Genomic DNA, 24,970 nt, shown 5'->3' on the forward strand with positions numbered 1-24,970 from the left:
CTGTCCAGAGATCCTGAAGAGAATAAAGAGTGCAGTCAGGCAGAGTCTCACAGGAGGCCTGGTCCCCGTTGGTGCGGAGAGAGATGTCGTTTTTCTGGTTCCTCTGCTGCACGCCTGTCACTTCCTCCATGGTGCGGATCTCCGACATGCAGAGTTTGGAGTTGTAGTGCAGGAAGGTGCGGCCATGCAGGATGGTCAGGTTGTGGCTGGACCAGTCCCACAGCTGACGCAGGTTCTGGTTGTCCAGAGCGTAGAATGCAAAGTGCCTGAGACACACACACACAAGGCCAGGGAGACAGGTGGGGACAAGGTAGAGCATCAGATGAAAGCTATAGATGGAGGTTGTAGTTCTATAGATGGGTGTTGTAGTTCTATATATGGGTGTTGTAGTTCTATAGATGGAGGTTGTAGTTCTATAGATGGGAGTTGTAACGTGGTGTGTACATGTTCTTACTCTGACTCTAGTTTTTCTCCGCGGATGAGACGCAGGTTCCGTAAGAAGGAGAGGGAGACGAGGGCGTAGGCTCTGCGGACGGTCAGGTGGCCGGTGATCTCCTCCAGCTGGCCCAGGTTTGCCTCCAGCTCCGCTGCTATGTTGTCTGAGGGAAAGACAGACAGACAGGCATACAGACAGGCAGGAAAGTAAACAGGAAGGGAGACAGGCAAACAGAAAAACATAGTTTTTCAATAATTTAAATTAATGATGAAAGAGCATGTTGTTGTTGTTGATGATGTTTGTGGTGGTGTAGGTCATGTTTCTGTACTCACTGCCTCCACGGATCTTGATGGACATGCTGCCGTTGAGCACAGTACATCCTCGCAGTGCCTGGGCAGCTGTCACAGAGTCCACAACCTTATCCCCCGTACACAGCTTAGGACACAGGCCCGCACATGGAGAACACATCAGCCTGCAGACACAAACGCCTTTCAGAATTTCATTCTAAGAACAGGAGGCCAGTCAGACTCCAGGGTCAGACACCCAAATGTCCCTCAAAGCCCTCTCCAATCTCCCCCCTCCACAATCTAAACAAAGCCCTTTTGCCTCCCAAATCTCCTCCCAAATGAGGGGGGTGCTCAATCCAATCAGACCAAAACTAGAAGGAAATGAGATGATGACATCACAGGGCTGTATCAGCATCCTCTGGCTGAAATTCATCCATCTGGCTAACCAATTTAACAATCCAGTTGGGGTTTGATTTTTTTGGAGAAAAAAAAAATCAATGGACCCAGCATCTCTCCTTAAGAGACAGACTCCAGGTAGAGCAGCACTCACGTGGTAGAGTTCATGGTGGTGTACCCAGAGGGACACTCTGGGATACAGGCTCCGTTGTGGATGACATACTCGTGGCAGTCGGGGTTCTTGCTCTGCTTACACTGGTCATGGAGCTCATGGCAGAAGGCATGTGAGATACAGCGCCAGCCCTTGTAGACGTAGTGTCCTGGGGGGCAGGCGTCCACACAGCTGGGCCCGTGCTGGAGGTTCCTGCAGGAGACACAGCTGCTGGCGTTGCCCTCCTGGGAGCACCCCCCCAGGCACTGTTCATGGCAACACTGGCCCTGAGGGGTACAGGCACGGTTCTTACAGTTGTGGGGACACACTGGAGGAGAGAGGGAGAGGAGAAAGATGGTTAAGAGTTATATCCAAAACAGGAGCATCTCTTCTATTAAAATGTTTGATTTCATATCCTCCTGTTCCACTTCCTGATCCAGTCTGAGAGAAGACTGCAGGTCTGCAGCCGCAGGGCTAGGAGGAGCTCTGCTCACACACCAGACTGCAGGTCCAGCTACCAGCTAAATCATACAGAAAGTCCAAGCAGGGTAAAACCACAACATGTGGAATTTATCAGGATCGTTTTATTTCATTTTAAATGAAATAAAAAGGAAACCAGACAGAAGCCTTCAGATCGATCAGGTTCTGCGGTTCTCTGGTCTCTCCTGCCTCATGGGAGACGAACAAATACCAAACAGAGCTGCTGCTAACTGGATGACTGCTACTCCCCATGTTGGTGGAGGAGAGAGAGATAGCTTGTGGAGCACAGCTTGTGGAGCACAGCTTGTGGAGCACAGCTTGTGGAGTACAGCTTGTGGAAAACTGAGAAGAAAGAAAAGGTGGAGCAAGAGATGGAAGAGGAGGAGGAGCTAGAGAAGGAGGTAGAGGAGGAGGAAGAGCAGGATATAGAAGACAGGGAGGAGGAGGAGGACATTTCAGCAGCTGAAAGCTCTGTGATGTTCAGAGCCTGGAAGAGAACTGGTCCCAAACCACCCCAGAACTCCCCTAGCTACCCTGGTCCCAAACCACCCCAGAACTCCCCTAGCTACCCTGGTCCCAAACCACCCCAGAACTCCCCTAGCTACCCTGGTCCCAAACCACCTCAGAACTCCCCCAGCTACCCTGGTCAAACCCAAACCACCTCAGAATTCCTCCAGCTACCCTGGTCCCAAACCACCTCAGAACTCCTCCAGCTACCCTGGTCCAACCCAAACCACCTCAGAACTCCTCCAGCTACCCTTGTCTAACCCAAACCACCTCAGACCTCCTCCAGCTACCCTGGTCCAACCCAAACCACCTCAGCACTCCTCCAGCTACCCTGGTCCAACCCAAACCACCTCAGCACTCCTCCAGCTACCCTGGTCCAACCCAAACCACCTCAGAACTCCCCCAGCTACCCTTGTCCAACCCAAACCACCTCAGCACTCCTCCAGCTACCCTTGTCCAACCCAAACCACCTCAGAACTCCTCCAGCTACCCTGGTCCAACCCAAACCACCTCAGCACTCCTCCAGCTACCCTGGTCCAACCCAAACCACCTCAGAACTCCCCCAGCTACCCTTGTCCAACCCAAACCACCTCAGAACTCCTCCAGCTACCCAGCCAGGCTTTCTACTTCCTGGATTCTCCTCCAGCTCAACTCCTGGGTGGCAGGGGGTGGGGCTGGAGAGAAACAGCAGGACCAATATGGCCGCCAACGGCATCTGTGACGAGGGAGGGGGCCTCCAGAGTATGTCTCTCATTCCCCCGCCCCCCACACACACACACACTGAAAACAGGTGTTCCTGGGGTAGGGAGTGGTGTGTGTAGCAGACAACCAGAAACATAGTGGAGGGAGGATGGCAGAAGACTAAGTTCTACAACAGTGTTAATTCTACAACACTGTGAGCTCTAGAACTACTAGTTCTAGAACAGTGTTGGCCTGGAAGCAGACAAGCCTCCAGATAAACAAGGGAAAGCAGACCTCTTAGCTGAACTTGGATCAGCCTTTAGGGAGAGTGGTGTTTGACTCCTCAGGGTCCTAAACCATGTCCATCGGACATAATGGTGGTGGGTTTGGCAGACAGGAAAGAGGGAGAGAAGGGGGAGAGAGGGAGAGGGTGAAACGAAGAAAGGAAATGGAGAGAGCAGGGGAGGGAAAGAGAGACAGAGAGAGGGGAGGGAGAGACAGAGAGAGGAGAGGGAGAGAGGGGGCGGGAGGGAGAAAGGGGGTCACTGAGGGCGTTTTTGCCTCTAGTCAGCTGGTGAAATGCCAATGACATCAATCAGCAGACGCTCGCTCTTCGCTCCCATCTATACGGTAAAACTGCACCTCCCCCTCCACCTCTCCCTCTCCCAGGAGTGTGTGGTGTGTGTGTGTGTGGTGTGTGTACATGCTTACATCACGCTGCCTCGGTCCAGATTCGCCTAGCCTGAGTCTGTACCGTAGCTTGGCTGCTGCCCTTATGCTAGCCCTGATCCAACCTCAGCCTCAACCAATGTGTTCTGTGGCGAGGACGGAATACAGGTTTAACCCTGCAGGGCCGGTCCAGACACATAGCACAGAGATGCTAGCCAGCTAGCTGTCTGTGCGTCAAGATTTGTCTAATGTCTGTATCTTTTTTGTATCACTGTCAACTACTTTTTTTTCTTCAGCTCTCTTTCTTTCCATCTCTTTCTCTCTTCCCCTCTTTTACTCTATCATTTTCCAGCCCTGCTTTTCTGTCTCTTTTACTTGCTCTGTCTCTCTCATGTTTAACTTGGTCTGTGTTAGCACACTGCTAACATTTCTCAAGGACCAGCTCGCTATCGTAGGCTAGTTAGCTCTCAGACAAAAACAAAACAAAGCCTGACTTTCAACCGCTGCCTCCCCTTTCCCTTGCGCAAACACACACACTCACACCTCCAGCCAGCACCAGCAGTATCTATCCCATTTGCTGTCGTTCCAGGTCACTCTGGACCCTCCCACTTTCATTCATACAATGTCTTGTTTTGTTTTCGTGGAGACTGGATGGATGGGGGGAGGAGATGGGAGAGCAGGGGAAAAGATGGGTAGAGGGGGGAGAGAGGGATGGTTAGGGGAGAGGGGGGCAGGGGGGAGGGAGGGAGGGGGCGAGAGAGGGATGGTTAGGGGAGATGGGAAGGGAGGGATAGATGAGTAGGGGAGGAATAGGTAGGGGAGAGGGAGTTGAGGGGGGGAGGGGGTTTATCTCCCAGTGACAGCAGGAGGAAGCTGACCTCTAGCGTAGTGTTTAACCGTGTTCCTGATCAAAGGTGCGTCTCCATCTGTTTACACTCCCCAGGGGGGCGGGGTGGGGAGCTCAGCCAATAGGAATCTGGCACATGTTCCTTCTTCCTGCTTTTACACATAAAGCCTCCCTGTGATTGGTCGTGTTGACAGGCCACAGTACTACAGGAATAATAACAAACACACACACAGCAGGGCAGAGAGAGAGAGAGAGAGAGAGAGAGAGAGAGAGAGAGAGAGAGAGAGAGGGGCAGCCCGGGAAGGGGAGGGGCAGCCCGGGAAGGGGAGGGGCAGCCCGGGGAGGGGAGGCTGTCAAGCTCAGCAGGGAGATAAGAGATAAGCCCAGGCAGACCCTGCCGTGAGGCTCACTTCCTCTGAAGGACTCCTTCAAACTGCTCTGACTCAACACTTCAAGGTGCAAAGTTATCCACACAATCCAACACAATGTTATACACACACAATGGAAATTAAAACATCAACAGTGCGTGTTTGTGTGTATGTGAGAGAGAGGGTGTGTGGGTGTGTGTGTGTGTGTGTGCGCAGCTAGTTTGACCAGCTAGTTTAACCATCCAGAATAAAAGTGTGGCTGAGTTATTGAATACAGGAGACCTGAGACACTCTTCCTTCTGACTGCTACTGCCCCTGGTGTAACACACACACCATAAACACACACACACCCTAGTACCAGCCTAGTACCAGCCTAGTACCAGCCTAGTGTCCTCAGCCTTGTCCTCCTGAAGATATGATTTCTGGTTCAGAGGAAAAGTATTTTGTTCAATGTCAGGGCCCGATAAAAGGCATACCCTTTTCTCAAAGTCACCAATTATATTCCTGGTATTCACTTAAGCACAAACATAAGATGTACCAAATGAAGCATAGCGCAAGTTCAGTCAGGCAAGACCGCTCCCCGCACTCGGGCATCTTCGACAAGGTTTCACTACTAACTCCCCCCACTAAGAACGCTCTCCTTTCCCTCTTTCCTATGTTGGGCTGTCATATGGTTCGGTTCGATCATCGCTCTCGTCTATCAATTAACGCTGTCGAAGAATCACATGATCGTGCCTTTTAAATAAGCTTATCTCCCCGTGAAGTTTCTCCAGGCTATCAAGTGTGCGACCCTCCACCTCCCCGTCGCCGCCCGGTTCCTGTCTCTGTCTTCGACTCGTTGGTCGTCGGCTGCCCCCACCAGTGTCTGGACTCCGTGGGGGATTCTTCTCGGATGTCGGGCAGGCGCCCTCTGATCTATTATTCCCCATGGGGTCTAAGCTCCAAACTTTGTATTACAATTACCAGTCCGTAATAACATCACTCTACTCATACCTGGTTTCTCCTGATTGAAATGTTATACTACATGTTTACTGTCAGTCAACTCCAATGCAAGCTTGAAAAACACAAGACTGTGTTCTGTGCTGTGTGCCTAAACAGAAGATGATTCTGTGTCTTACATAGTGACACACACACACACACACACGTGTCCACCGTAGAGATTTGTTCCCAGCATCCCACCCTGCTGCCCTCCTCCTCCCAGCATCATCCCACCCTGCTGCCCTCCTCCTCCCAGCATCATCCCATCCTGCTGCCCTCCTCCACCCAGCATCACCCCATCCTGCTGCCCTCCTCCACCCAGCATCATCCCACCCTGCTGCCCTCCTCCTCCCAGCATCATCCCATCCTGCTGCCCTCCTCCTCCCAGCATCATCCCACCCTGCTGCCCTCCTCCACCCAGCATCACCCCATCCTGCTGCCCTCCTCCTCCCAGCATCATCCCACCCTGCTGCCCTCCTCCTCCCAGCATCATCCCATCCTGCTGCCCTCCTCCTCCCAGCATCATCCCACCCTACTGCCCTACTCCTCCCAGCATCATCCCATCCTGCTGCCCTCCTCCTCCCAGCATCATCCCATCCTGCTGCCCTCCTCCACCCAGAATCATCCCACCCTACTGCCCTACTCCTCCCAGCATCATCCCATCCTGCTGCCCTCCTCCTCCCAGCATCATCCCATCCTGCTGCCCTCCTCCACCCAGCATCATCCCACCCTACTGCCCTACTCCTCCCAGCATCATCCCATCCTGCTGCCCTCCTCCTTCCAGCATCATCCCACCCTGCTGCCCTCCTCCTCCCAGCATCATCCCATCCTGCTGCCCTCCTTCACCCAGCAGAGAGAGACAGAGACAGAGAGAAAGAGAGAGAGTTTAAGTGGAGGTCCACAGGGCAAGGCTTCCTCAATACTAGTGGCTAAGGAGTGAACACATACCTGAGTCACGATGACACAAACCTGTTAGCTATCTGCTCCACCACTCCCCACACTCTGTTGTATGTGTTTGTGTATGTGTGTATGAGTGTTTGCACAGCCAGTCCATCCCAGAAGCCTGATGGAGCTGTTGGCTGGTCTGGTACCCAGTGCCCTGCAGCAACCCTTCACACAGGGCAGAGGAGGAAGAGAGGAAGATGGAAAGGGCAGGGATAAGAGAGAGAGGAGAAGAGGATATGAAGAGAAAAAAAGGGTGAAGAGGATGGAAAGGAGGAGAAATGCATCAAGACCCTCCAGTCTATCATCAAGATCCTCCAGTCTCATATCCTCATAAGCCCCGCCCAGACAGCCCCGCCCAGACAGCAGATTCAATCACTTCAAGTGGCATGCGTGGAGACTGCCTGTGTCTGGGCGTCTGTGTGTTTGTGTGTGTGCACATGCTTGTGCGGTGTGCCTAGATATGCAAATGCACAGGCTTACAGAGTTCTGAGTGGAGCGCCCATTCATAACGAGCAGCACCCAGCCTCTTCCAGCTCCCCTGGGACTCCCTGCTGCTTATGAATGGAGCAGAGCAAAACATGGCCTAGCATAGCATAGCATTGCCTAGCACTGCAGCTCTTAAAATAATGGTTAGCCTAGTCTAGCGTAGCACTGTAGCTCCAAAAAGACTGGTTAGCCTAGCTATGAATAGCTATCCTTGTGTAGCGTAGCAGTATACATCTTAGAGTTGGGGTTAGGGTTAGACTATCTTACAGTTGCTTTTAAGCCTTCACCAGTACTCCACCCCTGATGTAGCACATGGGAGATGCGCACACACACACACTTTGCATAACATGACATGTGAGAGGATGGGGTACTTGTAGACATGCACACACACACATTAAACACACACAAGCATGTAACAGCCATGAATTACACAGATGGTCCTCAGTCTCTCTCTCTCCTCTCTCTGTCTATGTCTTCCCCTCCTTCATTAGACATTAATGGTATTCAAACACAGTCAAGTGTTGTGTATGTTAAGTTAGCAGAGAGTACATGTAACCAACACCCCTGGACCTCTTGAAGGAAGAGAGGCCAGTCAAGGTAGGAATTAACAAAACTGTGCATGCTAATACTGCTGTGTGTATGTGTGTGTATGTGAGTGTGTATGTGTGTGAGTATGGGTGTGTATGTGTGTGTATGTGTGTGTATGTGAGTGTGTATGTGTGTGAGTATGGGTGTGTATGTGTGTGTATGTGTGTGTATGTGTGTGTATGTGAGTGTGTATGTGTGTGAGTATGGGTGTGTATGTGTGTGTATGTGTGTGAGTATGTGTGTGAGTATGGGTGTGTATGTGTGTGTATGTGTGTGTATGTGAGTGTGTATGTGTGTGAGTATGGGTGTGTATGTGTGTGTATGTGAGTGTGTATGTGTGTGAGTATGGGTGTGTATGTGTGTGTATGTGAGTGTGTATGTGTGTGAGTATGGGTGTGTATGTGTGTGTATGTGTGTGTATGTGAGTGTGTATGTGTGTGAGTATGGGTGTGTATGTGTGTGTATGTGTGTGAGTATGTGTGTGAGTATGGGTGTGTATGTGTGTGTATGTGTGTGTATGTGAGTGTGTATGGGTGTCCCCTGGGGGCTGCCGCTTCTAACAAACAGTTGGAACCAAAAGAGGAGAGCCCTCCGCAGATGAACTTTGACCCGGTAAGTTGTCTGTGGCGCAAGAGTGGGTGCTGCAGTCTGTCTGAGGAGCACAACATTCACAATAACAGAACACAGTGTCCACGAGAGAGGGAGGGGAAGAGGGAGGGGAAGTGGGAGAGAGAGAGAGGAAGGGGAAGAGCGAGAGGAAGGAGAGAGGTAAAGAGAGAGAAAGAGAGAGAGAGAAGGAGAGAGAGGGAGGGGAAGAGCTAAAGGGAGAGAGAGAGGGAGAGAGAGGAGGGGAAGAGCTAAAGGGAGAGAGAGAGGGAGAGAGAAGGAGGGGAAGAGCGAGAGGGAGAGAGAGAGAGGGAGGGGAGAGTTAAAGACAGAGAGAGAGAGATAGGGGAGAGGTAAAGACAGAGAGAGACAGAAAGAGAGAGAGGGGGAGGGGAAGAGAGAGAGAGAGAGAGAGAGAGAGAGAGAGAGAGAGAGAGAGAGAGAGAGAGAGAGAGAGAGAGAGAGAGAGAGAGAGAGAGAGAGAGAGAGAGAGAGAGAGAGAGAGAGAGATGGGGGGAGGTAAAGAGAGAGGCCTCTTATCTAAACAGGATCTGGTTTGTTCTCTCAGTTTCTTTTTCTTCTCTCATTCCCTCGTTCTCTTGACGGTTAAACAACAATCTTCGGTGTGATTGTTCTAGAACTAGGACGTTCTCCTGGCGGGTTCTCTTTATCTCAGAGGAAGAACAGAATCCTGTTATCTCACACATCAACAATGTGAGGATGAGGAGAATGGCTGCTTGCAGAACAGGAACTAGGCCCACATCAAGCTTTCTGTCTGTGTCACCATTTGGCCCTAGGTGTGTGTAATTAGCTGACCAGGGGCCCGTTCGCCGTACGTCGCTTATTACATCCGAGATCAAATGACACATCCAAGACGACTTCATCTTGCTAATCATGATCTGGCTAATTCGGTTCTTCGAACACCCATGTTGTTTATAATTAGTATAGCTGGATTGAGTTATGCGTTGGTCTAAAAGGGGGTATGTATCGATAGTAGAAACCTTGATCAGCAACGCCGCTATTGGCTGATCACATAAGTTTATGGCTGCTCACCGTGGCCAAAATGAGCGCCCTGTTTTTTCTGCAACAGACGCAACAGCTTGCTCGAAGCTTGCAAAATCCAAGAAAGAGGGCTGGCAAAAAGTAGCAGACCAAATTAAATGTAGTGTAGTGACCATGCGTTTTATCGCTTGTTACAGTAAGCTAGGCCTATGTTTTTTTTATTTTCATACTTTCATATTTTCATCTCTCATCTTTAATGTCATATGATGTGGTTTCAACAAATTTATGATGTAAATGACACCCTCACAAAAAATCGATAGGCTATCCTCTCAAAAAGTATAGGCTAGCATATCGCGCTGTGCTTCAGGAGCCTATCTATCACGCAATGAGCAATTAATTCGGTTTCATGTTAAATTCTGCTAATTATTCTTGCACCTTCTGCAACAGGTTCCTGTAGTAAAAACGCACAAGACATGGCTGTGACAGACTTCCTGTATCACCTCTGCTTGTAAAGCCTCAATCTAATCGTGTTTACATAAAATAAACCTGCTCCCGAGCAGGTTTAAGCTTACGGACCTGTTGCTGTGACAGCAAGTCCAGGATGAGCTTCGAAGAACCGAACAATCCAAGATCATGACAAATCGTCAACAATCAAATCCAGCTAATTGAGTTAACGACGTATGGAGAACGGGCCCCTGGTGTGTGTGTGTGTGTGTATTTAGCTGACCAGGTGTGTGTGCTCTTACATTTCTGGCAGTGGTGCTGGTTCCAGCAGCAGTAGACAAACTGCCCGTTGATGGTGGTTTGCAGACAGGTGCTCTTCCCCTCCACGGTGCCTGGACACACATCTCCACACTCACGCTCATTCTTGTTGGCCATGATGTAGTTGTCCTCCACTGAGTCCAGGATCTTGGACCAGTCGAGGGTGGAGAGGTAGCAGAGGTCGGGGTTCTTCTCCACGCGCACCGCCCCCCGGGTGATGTTCATGAGGCTGGACAGCCCCACCTCCCGCAGCTGCAGCATCTCAAACATCACCAAGGCGTAGTTGAAGAACAGGTTGTGTCCCCGGATGACGGTGAGGTTTGGGAACAGGTCCTGCAGTGTCTCCAGGCCATACACACGGAACAGCAGCAGGTAGTCGGTGACGACCCTCAGCCGGGGGAAGCTCACACCCCGGAAGTCTTCAGGCTTGGTCTTGAACATGAGTAGGATCTTCAGGTGGCCCTCAATTACAGTGCAGTTCTCCAGCGTCTGCAGGTTGGTCACGTTGTTGCGGATGTCCTTACTGGGGCAGACTGCAGGGAAGAGGAGAAGTCAGATACCTTACCAGTACAAGGAGTCCACAGTTTTCAGTTAGAAGACCTCTGTGTTTGGCTGGAGACTTGTACAGTACAAGCTGTGGTTCTGTTCTACTACCCCAACACAGTGTTCTACTACCCCAACACAGTGTTCTACTACCCTAGCACAGTGTTCTACTACCCCAACACAGTGTTCTACTACCCCAACACAGCTCATTCATGAGCTCACTGCAGACTGAGCGACGAGGGGAGGGATTCATCAGAAGAGGAGAGATGCTATGCGATGCTATCAAGAGAGAGAGAGAGAGAGAGAGAGAGAGAGAAAGATTTGTCTTATGTCCAACAACAATTTCCCAAGGGACAAATAAAATAATCTTGAATTTTGGAAGAAGAGAGAGGGGGAAGAAGAGAGAGCGAGACAGGGCTCGAAAGGACGTCGTCATTTTAAAACCTTTAAAAACTGTTTGTTTAAAAACCTTTTCAACCTTTCAAAACTTTTTTTTCTAAAGATGTTGAAAACCTTAAGATAATTTATTTTCATTGTTACTTTTTTCAACCTTTAGAAACTTTCAACTTTCTGAAAATATTTTTTCAACCTTTCTAAACTTTTTTTCTAAACTTTTTTTTCACACAGTGAAAGGAGAGGAGAGAGGTGACGAGGGTAGAGGAGAACAGAGAAGCCTCAAACCGAGTACAGTAAAGCAGAGCACAAAGAGTACTGTAGAGTTCAGTAGAGTCCTCATGAAGTACTCATCAATGATAAAAACCTATTTAAAAAAAAAAATCTAAAATATTTACCTTTCAAAACTTATTTTCAAAAATATTTTCAAAACTTTAAAAAATTAACTTTTTTCAAACCTTAGGAACTTAGAAACTAACCCTAACGGACACACCTTTCCTTGCCACTCGCACATTAAGCTTGCCCTTGTCCAGTGCCCCACCCTAACCCACCTCTCCCCTTTACTCTCCTCGTCCTCATTTAGAGCCCCATGTTGTGGCATCTTCTAAATCCTCCTCTCAAACTGTTTTCCAAATACGGATTAAGTTCTCTGAGACGTCCAGAGCGTTCTGCTGATGGCCTTAACAGCCGCTAGGCCGCAGTGCTGTTGAACACAGAGGAGGTTGGGTGTGTGCACAAAGAAGGAGTGAGTGTGTATGTGTGTGTGTGAGAAAAGGAGCAAAGAATGCTATGCAGCTGGCCAGCTCAAAATCAATACATTCTCTTTAAAACAATGATGTCTCTCCAGAGCAGGGACATAAAGGGGGGCTGGGGGCAGAGGGGAGGAGCGAGGAGGGCAGAGGGGAGGGGCGAGGGGATGTAGTTTGAGCCTGGTTGGGGGGTGACGTAAGGCTTGCAGGACGGTTGGTGATCAGATCTGAAGCATGAATGGAGGCCCCTGTGGCATTCTGCTACATAACAGAACACATCCCTACTGCTACATATCACATCCCTACTGCTACATATCACATCCCTACTGCTACATATCACATCCCTACTGCTACATATCACATCCCTACTGCTACATATCACATCCCGACTGCTACATACCAAATCCCTACTGTTACATACCACATCCCTACTGCTACATACCAAATCCCTACTGTTACATACCACATCCCTACTGCTACATACCAAATCCATACTGTTACATACCACATCCCTACTGCTACATACCAAATCCCTACTGTTACATACCACATCCCTACTGCTACATACCACATCCCTACTGTTACATACCACATCCCTACTGCTACATACCAAATCCCTACTGTTACATACCACATCCCTACACAATACCGGCGGGGGGGGGGGGGGGGGGAATGATCGGAGAGAAAGGGGAGCATAGAAAAGGATGCATGTGTGTGTGTGTCAGGCCGCTCCATCATGGACACTAGCCTAACCCTGACCACCTTGTGGGGAGAGCATAGCAGACCATACACAAACACCCCGCCAGCACCACTACAGAAGGTTTTCTACTATCTCAGGCAGAGAGAGAAGCAGAGATCAAAGATCAATGTGACAGGATGACCTAGCAGAGGGACTGCCAAGAGAAGTGACCAATAAAATCACAGCAGTGGCTTCTCAGTGAGTCTGCAAGTTGAGGCAGGCCAGAATGAATACAGATGGAGAGAAAGAGAGGGAGGGAGAGAGGGAAGACAGAGAGAGAAATGGGGGAGAGAAAGAGTAAGGGCGAGTAAGAGGGGGAAAAAGGGAGGCAGGTAAAGAGGGTGGGGTGTTGGCCATGTCACCGTCACTCGTTTTCTAAACAGTGTGTTAAGGTTACAGGAGTGTATATATACCGTATTTTGGGGAAATAAAGCCACGGCTTGTACCACGATTTTACAGTTTTCTTTTACGGCTTATATTTCGAAGTGGCTTATAGCCCGGTTTTAAACCAAAAAAGTGGCTTCGTCCCAAGATCTCTACAGACCGTGCAGCTAATTTAATGCTCAACACTTGAACAGGGGCTTATTACTTGAAAGAGGAATTATTTACTGTGTTGTCTCAGTTACACTATCAGGGCTTGGAAAAACAGTGACTTGCTAAAGTAGGCAAATGGCTAGTAGAACATAACATTTCATAATAATTTCAGTAAATCAAACAGCTGCAAGACCCAGTGAAATGTTATATACAGCTAGCAAACTAACGTTAGCTAGCATCACTAACGACATTGGCTAATTCAACTTCGGTAGGCTATCCTCAGGATTTGTAAGCTAGCTAAATTTATACTATATCTAAAATAATTTTGTAGACATAACAATGGATTTTTCCACTAAATGAGTGACTTGTGTCACAGGTATGTAACAGACATAGCCACGCTCCGTCACAACAAGGTATCGTTCGCCACTTGTGGGATTCGAACGCTCGACCTCTGACTTGCCAAGCGCGACCACTACCAACTACGCCAAAGAAAAGCTAGCTCTTCGTTGACGCGGGTGGCCTACTACATACCTGAGGAGTGAGTTTCACGGTTTTCACATCATTACACTTGGCTTTTTTTCCGGACAAACTATCCCCAACCGACGTGTATTACACATTGCCTATACTCGTGCAATGCTTGCTATTATAGCGGCAATGCTCTTGGTCCCCAGAAGGCCCTGCGGCAAGCTGAAAAGCTACTAAGTTAAGGGCATTAGCTTAGTTAGATAAGCATTGTTCGGAGTTCTATTGTTGTGTTTGTTCTGTTTTAATATATGTAATGCTATGGTCTGTAGTTTAGATAATTTGAGTGTTCATCCTGATTGTGAATGTTGAATTCTCAACGCTAGCTGGCACTACAGTATCATTGTTCCCGTATGAAGTGCGGCCTATATTCCAGTGCAGCTTATACTTATATTTACAAACACAAAGCTCACATTCTGGTGGGATGCGGCTTATAGAAAATGTGGCTTATTTTACGTAAAATACGGTAGTCTCCTCCAACTACCTAGTCGTACTGTGTACCCTGAAGACAGACAACACACAACCTGAGTGGACGCCACCAGCATGTGACTCTGCTGTCATAGACAATTACACATCCTCAGTGTCCACAAGGTTACAGGAAGTACACACTGATTAACCATCAACCTTCTACGTTGTGATGACATCACTGTCTCACCCGTGATTTATTCAACACAGCAAGGTAACAGGAAGTAGTCTCGTGCACATTCCAGGCTGAAGGAAAACGCCAGGCCTGAACAGTCTGCCCTCAAGTAAACTTACACCTCTCACTGTTTAAACTGTTTCCAGGTGCTGCCACGCAAGCAACATGGCTCCTGGAAAACAAATAAAGAGCTTTGGGATGGAGCTCATAAAACTCCAGGGTTAGAAAGCAGGTGCTGCTCCAGTAAGAAGCTCAGCCCAGAGAAGTTCCTGACCCAGCCGGAGCCTGGTGCAGATCACACAGGAACTGGGAAACAGGAAGCTAGGACTATTAGCTATTTAGCTAACTATTATTTATTACGAACTGCTAACTGAAAGAACTTCATAAGCAACAACACTGCACTTCCTTGGGTGCAGAGCAACACACAGAGAACTTCTCACAGTGGCCGTGTCTTGACATAACTGAGCTGCAGAGAGATTCCTGTCTTTGTGGTGAGATGGACACAAAGGGAGAAACAAAGAGACTGGAGGTGTGTCCGCCAGGAATGTCTACCGGTATGTTAGCAGACAAACACAAACCACTGATGCTCCTCTCAGCACACAAACACCCACACCTCTCCTCCATCACTCCTCTCCTCCATCACACCTCTCCTCCATCACTCCTCTCCTCCATCACTCCTCTCCTCTGTTCCCTTCACAGATGTTACTCTCCAGCCAGCTGCCACTTTTAACAGGCATTTTTTTCCACTTCCTGACATTTGTACCAGTCGAACATGTAGGTTTATATCACGGCTAGACAAGCAGTTATTAGCAAAACCTGAGCTGCAATAAAGCATATGCCTGAACCTCCAGTGCTCCATCCTGGGTGACAGATCCAAAGTTGCTTTTTCCATAAGAACCCTGCTCATTCAAACTGGATCCATAAGGATTTTCAAAACTAGGAACACAGTTGTTTTTCCTACAGAATATTTTCAAAGTATGGCATGTATGGAATATCCACCTTTAAACAGCCTCCAGCCAACCCTAACCCAACCAATTATCCACTGTGCTTCGTACGTGACAGACGGTTCCCAAAGGAAAGCTGTCCTGGACTGTAAAACTGCTACAATTCATTATACTGTTGTTTCTGTGAAATACCTAAATTCGATAAGTGCCTGGTTTGAACAGAACTTGCACGTCCGGCAGCAGGAGAAGGGAATTGAGGGAAAAATGGCAGGATTTATGTCTATGTAAGTCACAATCTGTAGAGCAAGTCGTACTTCACCAGAATCCTCTTACATTTACACATATATGTATGTGTGTGTTTGTTCATTTGTTTATCCTAGTAATATGGTCCATATTTTTCTGTACTGATTCCCTTTGATCAGGAATTATTTCTCCCTCAGAACAGAGATGCAGCACTGCAGACCCAGAACAGATCAGACCCAGAACTGATCAGACCCAGAACTGATCAGATCCAGAACACCTAGGCTGCTGGAGATGCAGGGATGATGTACACACCATGATATACTCAGACCTAACCTAACCCCTCTCCCCTCACTCTCTTTGTTTGATGGCTGCCTACAGGTGGAGGTTTAAAACCTTGTTTTCAACTGATGATGGTGTTCCTTGAACACATACTGGTTTCCTGACAGATGCTGGCTGAACTTGTGTACCTGTCAGTGTACTGGACCTGCTGACAGTAAACACCATCATCTCTCCAGTTTACATTTTTGCGTCTCTTATTTTAAACCCATTTCTATAATGAATTTCACTGGATACACAATTTATATTTCTTGTCCTGTACCTCTCTCTAGATAAAAGTGTCTGCTTAATGAACACATTACATGACAGAATGTTAGGGAACGTTCCAGAATGTTAGCAGGGAACGTTCCGGAGAATGATCCAGTGAACACCAACAGAGCTGCTCGCAACATTGCCATAGAAGCCTTCAGTTGATTAGGACAACAACAACAACGCTGCAAGACTACGGATCCGGACAGCAAAGCATGCTTGGAGAGCAGGAGCTGGGCTGCAGGTGCATGCTTGGAGAGCAGGAGCTGGGCTGCAGGTGCATGCTGGGAGAGCAGGAGCTGGGCTGCAGGTGCATGCTGGGAGAGCAGGAGCTGGGCTGCAGGTGCATGCTGGGAGAGCAGGAGCTGGGCTGCAGGTGCATGCTGGGAGAGCAGGAGCTGGGCTGCAGGTGCATGCTGGGAGAGCAGGAGCTGGGCTGCAGGTGCATGCTGGGAGAGCAGGAGCTGGGCTGCAGGTGCATGCTGGGAGAGCAGGAGCTGGGCTGCAGGTGCATGCTGTGAGAGCAGGAGCTGGGCTGCAGGTGCATGCTGGGAGAGCAGAAGCTGGGCTGCAGGTGCATGCTGGGAGAGCAGGAGCTGGGCTGCAGGTGCAGAAAAAAGAGCTAACCCTGTTCACACCTGCATGTAAGCTCTCTAGCCCATATGGACAAGGACTAACACAGCTCTTTAGCCCGTATGGACAAAGACTAACACAGCTCTTTAGCCCGTATGGACAAAAACTAACACAGCTCTCTAGCAGGACTAACAGAAGTCGGAGAAAGAGAGTGTGTGTTTGTTACAGCTTGTATTTGTTATGGTCCATTTTTGTGTGTATGGTGTATGCCATGGTGTGTGTGTGTGTGTGGGAGGGGAGTACAGGTCTGCAGCCGGTGTACATCTGCAGTGTGAGAAAACCACATCAGAGCGAACCCTTTCACCTCGCAGGGAGAGAGAGAGAGAGATAGAGATAGAGAGAGAGAGTGTGTACGTGCGTCTCTCCATAGCAGATCTCCCATTGGGGTGCCATGGCTACAGGGAGACCAGGGAGACCAGCCTTGTGATGGGTCACTGTATGCCTCTGTGTTCCTGAGAATAACACACACACACACGCCACAGCAGTGACCGAGTCATGAGTCCATTCATACATGCAGGAGCTCTCCAGTCCCCTTCAGAGCGCCTGCACGAAATCATGACGTTTTCTCCTGTTGCAAGCTTGAGCTGATATGTATGTGATTTATCATCACGTGTGTTACAGTACCTACTTTCCATTTTCCAGCATAATGTACATTTACTGTTTTTTGTTAGTTAGTCACAGGCTTTAAAGTATAGAATGTATTGTTTTCAGAGGTTTTATTGCTCAATCTTTAGTCAGATGTACATGCCAATTCTAGCTTTTGCCCTGTTTTCAGACTCCCTCATTTGTGTAACCGGTGTGAATCGGTGAAACTCACTCCTCAGGTATGTAACAGGCCACCCGTGTCAACGAATAGCTAGCTTTTCTTTGGCGTAGCTGGTAGTGGTTGCGCTTGGCAGTCAGAGGTGACGGGGGATGGCAGGGATGAACATCGGTCCAGGAAGCCTTCTGACGGAGCAAGACCACGTATGTTACACCCCCGTTACATATACACACTGTGATACGTCCCAACTGGCTATCTGCTAGGGGTGCAAAAAGCAAACCGAAAAAAAAAAGTTTGTTCAATAAGCAAACCACGGTTTGGTTTTTACATGTAAACCGCGGTTTTTAGGATCTACGAGAAAACATAACCTAACACCCTTTGTCCTTCCCCTTTCCCGTAACCTTTCCCGGAGAGTAGCTGTCCAATTAACTGTCAGTATATCAATGACGAGTCACGTACTGGAAGGAACTGGAGAGCAGTGTTGCCAACTTAGCGACTTTATCGCTATATCTGGCGACTTTCCAAACCCTCCTTTATTGTCAAAAGCGACTACCGACAAATCTAGCAACTTTTGCCGGTGTTGTTGGAGACTTGCTGGTGTTTTAGAGACTCTGATGTGAAAACACGGATCGTTTTGCAGTACTGTTCTCAACGAGCAGCGGGTGCAGCCGTGAGCTCCTCCGCCATCCCAAAGCACACACTGACGGTCAGTCTCAGTATAGCCTCGCGCAGCACTGCTACTTTCCTTATTGAAGAGATGGCAACACTGCTGGAGAGAGGCAAATCATACGAAGCTAGGCACCTGTAAAGTATTCTAACCAGGGCTGCCAACTCTCACGCATTGGCCGTGAGACACATTTCAACAAGTTCACACGCTCTTTTTGGCCTACATCATAAAAATTTATAATTTATTTGGCTAGTTCACTGGCTAGTTCACCCCTACGACACTAGCCTAGCCTACTGTATGAATGAATAAACGAACAATCTAACAAAACAATATTAAACTCGAAGGAGGAAATGTGGGAATTATGTTAAACTGAAACAAGGAATGTGATGTATAATTGTATGAAATGTATGATGAAAATTGGCAAGCAATTTCGCCAAGCTAATACCAAGAAATAGGTTGCAACAGTTTGTCTTTTGACTACACTTGCGAAATCGGCGATGGGACTGAGCTCAAATACCTTCTGCGACTTTTTATAGTACAAAATTGCTGTCAATCAAAAGGAGATGCAGTCTTTCGACAGACCCTCCAATGCCCCACGCAGAAGCCCGGCATCCAGGCCAGCCCACTCTTCCATTCACCCCCAGAGACGCTGAGCGTCCGAGGCGGGACATAATCGCAGCATTTATCCAATGACCGTATAGTTTCGAAGCACTGAAAAAAACTGTTCAACGCAGCCCCATTGAAGTCCATGGAAGCTGAGCTTCAACAGGGAAATGCACTGTGACGCTACGGGAATGTATGAGATGGAAATCAGTCAGTCTACCTGCTATATGTAGCTGATTCTGAACGAACTCGTCTTCGATATGAATGTGTTCTAACACATTTAAAATGCTAACACAATAGTTAATATTTTACCATTAATTTTTGGACATTTTAGGGGAAGCCGAGCTTCCCTTGCAGTCTTGAAGAAATCGCCACTGAGTGATACGTATTTCAGGGAAAAAATAAGCCAGGTCTACAACTTCCAGTAAAGTCAAGAAACTTGACTTTTAATAACCAGAACAGGTTATGTCAACCCTTAGTTATTGCTCTCTTAACCCTACACTCAGATTGCACGGCTTCTCGCTTTTTTTCATCGACCGATAAGAGGTCGCCCTCACGGAGATCTCTCCCATTTCCAGATTTTTGTTAGAAACTGAGAAAGATACATTATCCATAGAACATATATGACAGACCAGGTGGAGAGACATGTCCCATGTGCTTAAACATCGGCCAGGGCCCCCCAGGGGGCCCCCTGGATGGCAGCAGAGCTGGTGTGAGCAGAGGCCCTGACATGCCAGAGCAGAGCTGCCGCACACATCTATGTCCAGGAGGAGAGTGACAACCCCCCCAGCCCAGCCACACTGCAGACAACACCCCTCCTTCACATTATCCCCTCCTCCACACCCCTCCCCCTCATCAACCCCTCCTCCACACCCCTTTACTGCTGAAGCACCTACAGGGTGGGCCACTTCAAACACATTCCTAACTGTGCACGGCACTGTGGGAATGCCACTGTGTGCTCCGGGCAGAGAGAGGGGGGGGGAGAGAGAGAGGGGAGGGACAGTAAGAGAGAGAGAGAGAGAGAGAGAGAGGGGGGGGGGGGGGGGAAGAGGGGGAGAGAGTCTGAACAGTGCCATGAAGAGAAGCCTCGACTCATGTAAAAAAACAAGACAGGAGCGAGCGTGTTTCAACTGCTCCAAACTCTGCCAACAACCTTTTAGTTATTTAGCCTGTTTGAAGAAGAGCTACAGAAGGTCAGTGTCAAATACACACACAACCCTAACAACCCTAACCACACACGCTTCCTTCTAATGAATGGATCATGCACTGTTTGGATAATTCAAATGTACCAACCTTGGGTGAGTAAGTAGTTGTGTGTATTACATTGATTAGTTCCCCCATTGACAGGTAACCATTGACAGGTAATCAATCAAATAACCTGACAGACCTTCAACCTCCCCTCCTCCTCCCCCTCTCCCCCCATCTGTCTGTCTCTCTCCTATCCCTTCATCTCCCCATCTCTCCCTCACCCTCTCCCCCCATCTGTCTGTCTCTCTCCTATCCCTTCATCTCCCCATCTCTCCCTCACCCTCTCCCCATCTCTCTCTCACCCTCTCTCTCTCTCTCCCTCACCCTCTCTCCCTCACCCTCTCCTTCACCCTCTCTCCGTCTCTCTCCCTCACCCTCTCTCCATCTCTCTCCTTCACCCTCTCTCCGTCTCTCTCCCTCACCCTCTCTCCATCTCTCTCTCTCCCCAAAGCAGCTCTTACGCCTGAGACTCCAGGCAGGGGACCAGCCTCCCAGTTACACAACTTGTTTTTGCGTAAAGAAAGCTTGGCAGTTGCTTCTGAGGTTACTTCCTGGTCCCTCCATGACAAACAAGCAATCAACACACCATTGTAAAAATAAAAAACTTTATTGCATTATAATTATTCAGTGAACAATTATGGCTTTGCCGCGGCTTACATATCTGCATGTTCTTCCAAGCCCCATTCCCAAAAAATGGTGTGGATATTAGGCAACACACGTGATGTGGATTCAACTGTACCAAATATTTAAACTGTTTTGGTAGTTGTCTGTCTGTGTTTTTTTTCCCCTGAGATGTTAAAGAACCAAATATGGTCACTTCCCTAAGAATGAAATATATCAGGAAGCAAGCAGCTCATAATATATGCTGCACATATTCCAGAGAGAAAGAGAGAGAAAGAGAGACAGAGAGTGTGTGAGTGTGAGAGAGTGAGTATTGAGGGGCCTTCACATACATGCCCTGTGTAAAATACCCAGAAAATTGCCTTTAACTCTTGTTCACGTTCAGAGTTTTAAAGTGATACAAAGTTAACGGCAAGAGTGGCGAGTCTGCCACGTGAATCCTCGGAGCAGAACGGGCAACAGTAAAGAGAGAACGAACTAACATATGATCGTCTCCAGATGAACATGTCAGTTTCAAACATGTCAGCTTCTGAAATTTGACGAACAACAATTGCAGTTTCAGTAAGAGGCTATTGTGTTTGACTAAGCTAGAACTACACTGATATATTTGAAGGAACAATTGGCCTAAATGAATGATTGGTCCGGTTCGTTGTTGTTTACAATAGCCTGATAATTGTTTTTAAAATATCGTTATTTCAGAGACACGTTTGAGTTTGTTTTGATATTGTATGTGCATTAAAACCACTTATTAAAACCCGTTTATCCCAAAAAGAAGCCAACTTATGACATGTTTGGAAAAACAATAGTGTGGACTGTCAACATAATTTCAGAAATTCCCTGTCAACCGTGTTGACAACACGGTTGTGCTCGCGACTATTTGACTAAAGTCAAAATGTATTCAGCTCTGCTGAGTCTATTGCTCCTTTGACCGAAATTCATAGAACGTAAATCAAAACACAGGAACTGCACAGATCACGCGAGTTAATTAACTGACTAGAAACTGACAAACTAGAAACAAGCAACTCAGGCTGGTGGAAAGAAGCGCTTCGGGTCCAGACTGGCGACAACCAGGCAAATCCCTCACTTATGGGGATTTCGGGACCTGAAAGAAGTTGTTTACGTTTCCAGTGCATAGTGAGTTCGAGTAGCCATGAGGCCTGCGCGTTCTGGTGCCTGGCGAGTCCTGCAACTTGTAGTTTAGATTCCCTGCTACAGACCACCCGAGCCCAGAAACACGGCTAATCTGACCCTGGGGCTGGCGCATCCACACAGGCCTCAACACTTTATACAGGCTATACATATATATATAAACACATGGGGGCGGGGGTATTTTCCTGCAACTTTGCTGGTAAATATTAGTAGGCTAAAGTTGCACACTTAATAACAACCTTATCTTCAATGTAATTTAAATCGTGGGAAAAGTTTAAACAGAAGGCAGGCAACAACTACAAACGTTTAAAAAATTAAAACTATTGCATGAAAAACACTTTGGCCTAATCATAGGTAAAATCAACAGTAAAGTACCTAAATTCCATTCCATAATTCAACATCTTAGCTAGGCAATATCAACAGTTAATTTCCGACAATCAACACCAGCATTTTTTATTACTAATTAAAGAATGAAGGTAGCCTACTTACTTTCTCCGTCTGTTGGCCCATATTGGCAAACAAGGGCGATAAAAGGGACCAAAACAAATGCTGAGGTCACCCACCGCATTTTGACTTTGGGGACAATCTTCTTTAAGGTTATCCAAAGAGGGGAACTTCTTGAAGATGTTACGTTTAATTCAAAACTGTTTGTAATAGCCTACACTAAAGTATGCAACAAAGTTGATGAAAATTTCCAAGCCAACTAATAAAGCCAGCTCGCCCAAGGAGCCCCCCTGAACAGGGACCGGGGGTCCAACGTGGTTGTATTTTAATTATAAAAATATCCTATCAGCCAACTTTGTGATTAATTCTAAGCTTGAAATGATCACTAAATAACGTGATCTTGTGTTCTGGTGACACACGTGCGGATACAACTCTTCATCTTCCTACTGTTGTTTGGTACGTCTATAGTTCACTGTCATATTTTTTTTGCTTTTTTGGTAGTCCACTGGTCCGAGAAAATAAAAATCCCACACAGCGAGCTCGTGAGTAGATAGGCTACCCTGTGGGATACGACTCGGCTCGTCCTCATTACACTGTACGCGAGGGTTCCAGTGAACAGAAACAATTCCAAAGAATTATCTAGCGAGATATGAGTCGCAGTTGCGTAAAGACAACACAACACCAAAACAAATTGGCTAAAACAGATAGCCAGCTTTTTAATAGCGATTTCGAAATGTGTGTCCTCATCCAGTTCTATGGCCAAACTTCTATCGAACAGTGGCTTGGTGTAAGTAGGCTACAATAGTTCGCTTTGCAGCTTAGTTCACAGGTCTCCGTTTCAGGTGCCTCCGAATATTCCGATTTTATGTCGTATCACTGGAAGATAACCCTCTAAGACGTGCAAAGACAAATACGAACACATCCCAGGAACTCCTTCTGATATATGCAGAAAAAACGTGCTGTTAGTTTTTTCCAACGACCTTCCAATGAACTCCTTCAACTCGCCACGACCAACTGAAAACACCCATAAACAAACTGGCGGTGGTGAGGCGAGCGTTACTTTTAGACACTTAACAAATAAAGAGCCGCAGCTTCCAACGCGTTGTCTTAGGTGTTAAAACTCCACGCCGTCGCCTACTTTTCCAGATCTGCCTAGCTTCCAAAACAACCAAACCGAAACAAACAGTAGCCTACTCTTTAACCAGCAGTTAAAATACTCCGTCTGCGACAAATACAGTTACAAGGTAAACAAACTTAATGACACGTAAGACATTAAAAAAAAAATTCAATCTTCGTTATAACGGTACCTCGAGGTTACCCCCCGCTCTCATCTCTCTCTGTCTGTTCAACAGTAAACAAGTTCTACCAGTCAGCTGGGGAACAAACGGTATGTGGGAAAGTACGGACTGGATTTCAAAGCCATCTAAGCTTATAAAACTATGTGGACTGTAGTGCCAATAAATCACGAAAATAACCGAATTCTCTTTGTCAATACATTATACAGTACAGACTGATCATTTGTGATGAACTGTCTCGTTTTTCTAAAGAGGTGTGCTATTTAAATAGTAAAAAAATTGAGCATCTATAGCTCCAGCTTGAACCTCAGTCTGTCTTTGGAGAGGATGTCTCAGTGTCAGCGTTATCCAGCGGGGCTGGGGGGAGGTGGAGGTCAGTGTTGGTGGGAGGTGGAGGTCAGTGTTGGTGGGAGGTGGAGGTCAGGGTTGGTGGGAGGTCTGTCCCAACCAACAGGGTGTGCACAACATCAAGGCTCACGTCCCATCACACTGGGATAAGGACTTGCTGTTGTTTGGTTGGGCTCTTTCAGACAAAGCATATCCATGTGTCTGCACACACACACACACATACACTCACTTCTTCTTGTTCAATTAAATCCTATTCAAAATCCAGTTTTCCCTAACCCCAAATCCTTACCTTAATCCAAAAACATAACCTGAACCCTATTCCTAGTTCCTAACCATAATCCTAACCTATTCCTAGCTCCTAACCCTAGCTCCGAACTATAACCCTAACCCTATACATACAAGCAGTAATGCCGGTAACTCTAATCTGACCAATTTTTTCAGTAACGAGTAATCTAACGCGTTACTATTTCCAAACCAGTAATCAGATTAAAGTTACTTGTCCAAGTCACTGTGTGTTACTATTTTGTCATTCATAGTAAAATATATATTCGATTTATTCTTGCGTCTCTGGGAGTGAAGTTGTGTAGCCTATGCAACAATTAAGTCACGTTTTCAGCATGAGGGTCACGTCACGTGTATATACATAGACCTACCACTCCCTCCCAGTGACTCTGAGTCGCCACTTTCCTCAAGCCCCTTTGCTCCGGTGCCATCTCGATTTGATTATATGTGACAAATAAGAAAAACAAATAAGATTAATAAACTATTACATGAACAAATGCAACGAACCACAACTAAATCCATGTTTTTTCTAAAAGTAATAGTTCGCAAATTTTCTCAGATTTACTGTACTCGGGGCGTTTTTTATGGTTTGTTTTTTTCCCCAAGTAGACCTACAACTTGAGTCGTTTTTCCGAGTGCATTCTTAGGTCAACATTTCAAAAGAAACTCTTGTCTATAAATCAACATGAACATCAACAAACATCAACAAAATGTCAGGAGATACATTGTACATTGTTTTGTGTGCATTACTGTTAAAAATGCACTTCTAATAAAGTGAGTGTTGGCAAAACCGGTTGTCAGTTTTATGTTTAGGTGGCGAGGGTGTTGTCGCTAGC

The 24,970-nt window shown here is 47.4% G+C and overlaps 1 protein-coding gene across 1 annotated transcript in view; it reads right to left on the reverse strand.

The window, feature by feature from the left end:
- LOC136936274 (insulin receptor-like) overlaps window positions 1-23,498 on the reverse strand; it is a 34,750-nt gene extending 11,252 nt beyond the window's left edge. The window contains 6 exon segments of the mRNA XM_067230047.1: window positions 52-266; window positions 455-599; window positions 769-908; window positions 1,274-1,598; window positions 10,174-10,722; window positions 22,255-23,498. Of these exon segments, the coding sequence (XP_067086148.1) occupies window positions 52-266; window positions 455-599; window positions 769-908; window positions 1,274-1,598; window positions 10,174-10,722; window positions 22,255-22,333 (1,453 nt within the window). The 5' untranslated portion in view covers window positions 22,334-23,498.
- Window positions 23,499-24,970: the final 1,472 nt, after the last annotated feature.

Source organism: Osmerus mordax, chromosome 26, assembly GCF_038355195.1.
Source record: "Osmerus mordax isolate fOsmMor3 chromosome 26, fOsmMor3.pri, whole genome shotgun sequence".
NCBI lineage: Eukaryota > Metazoa > Chordata > Actinopteri > Osmeriformes > Osmeridae > Osmerus > Osmerus mordax.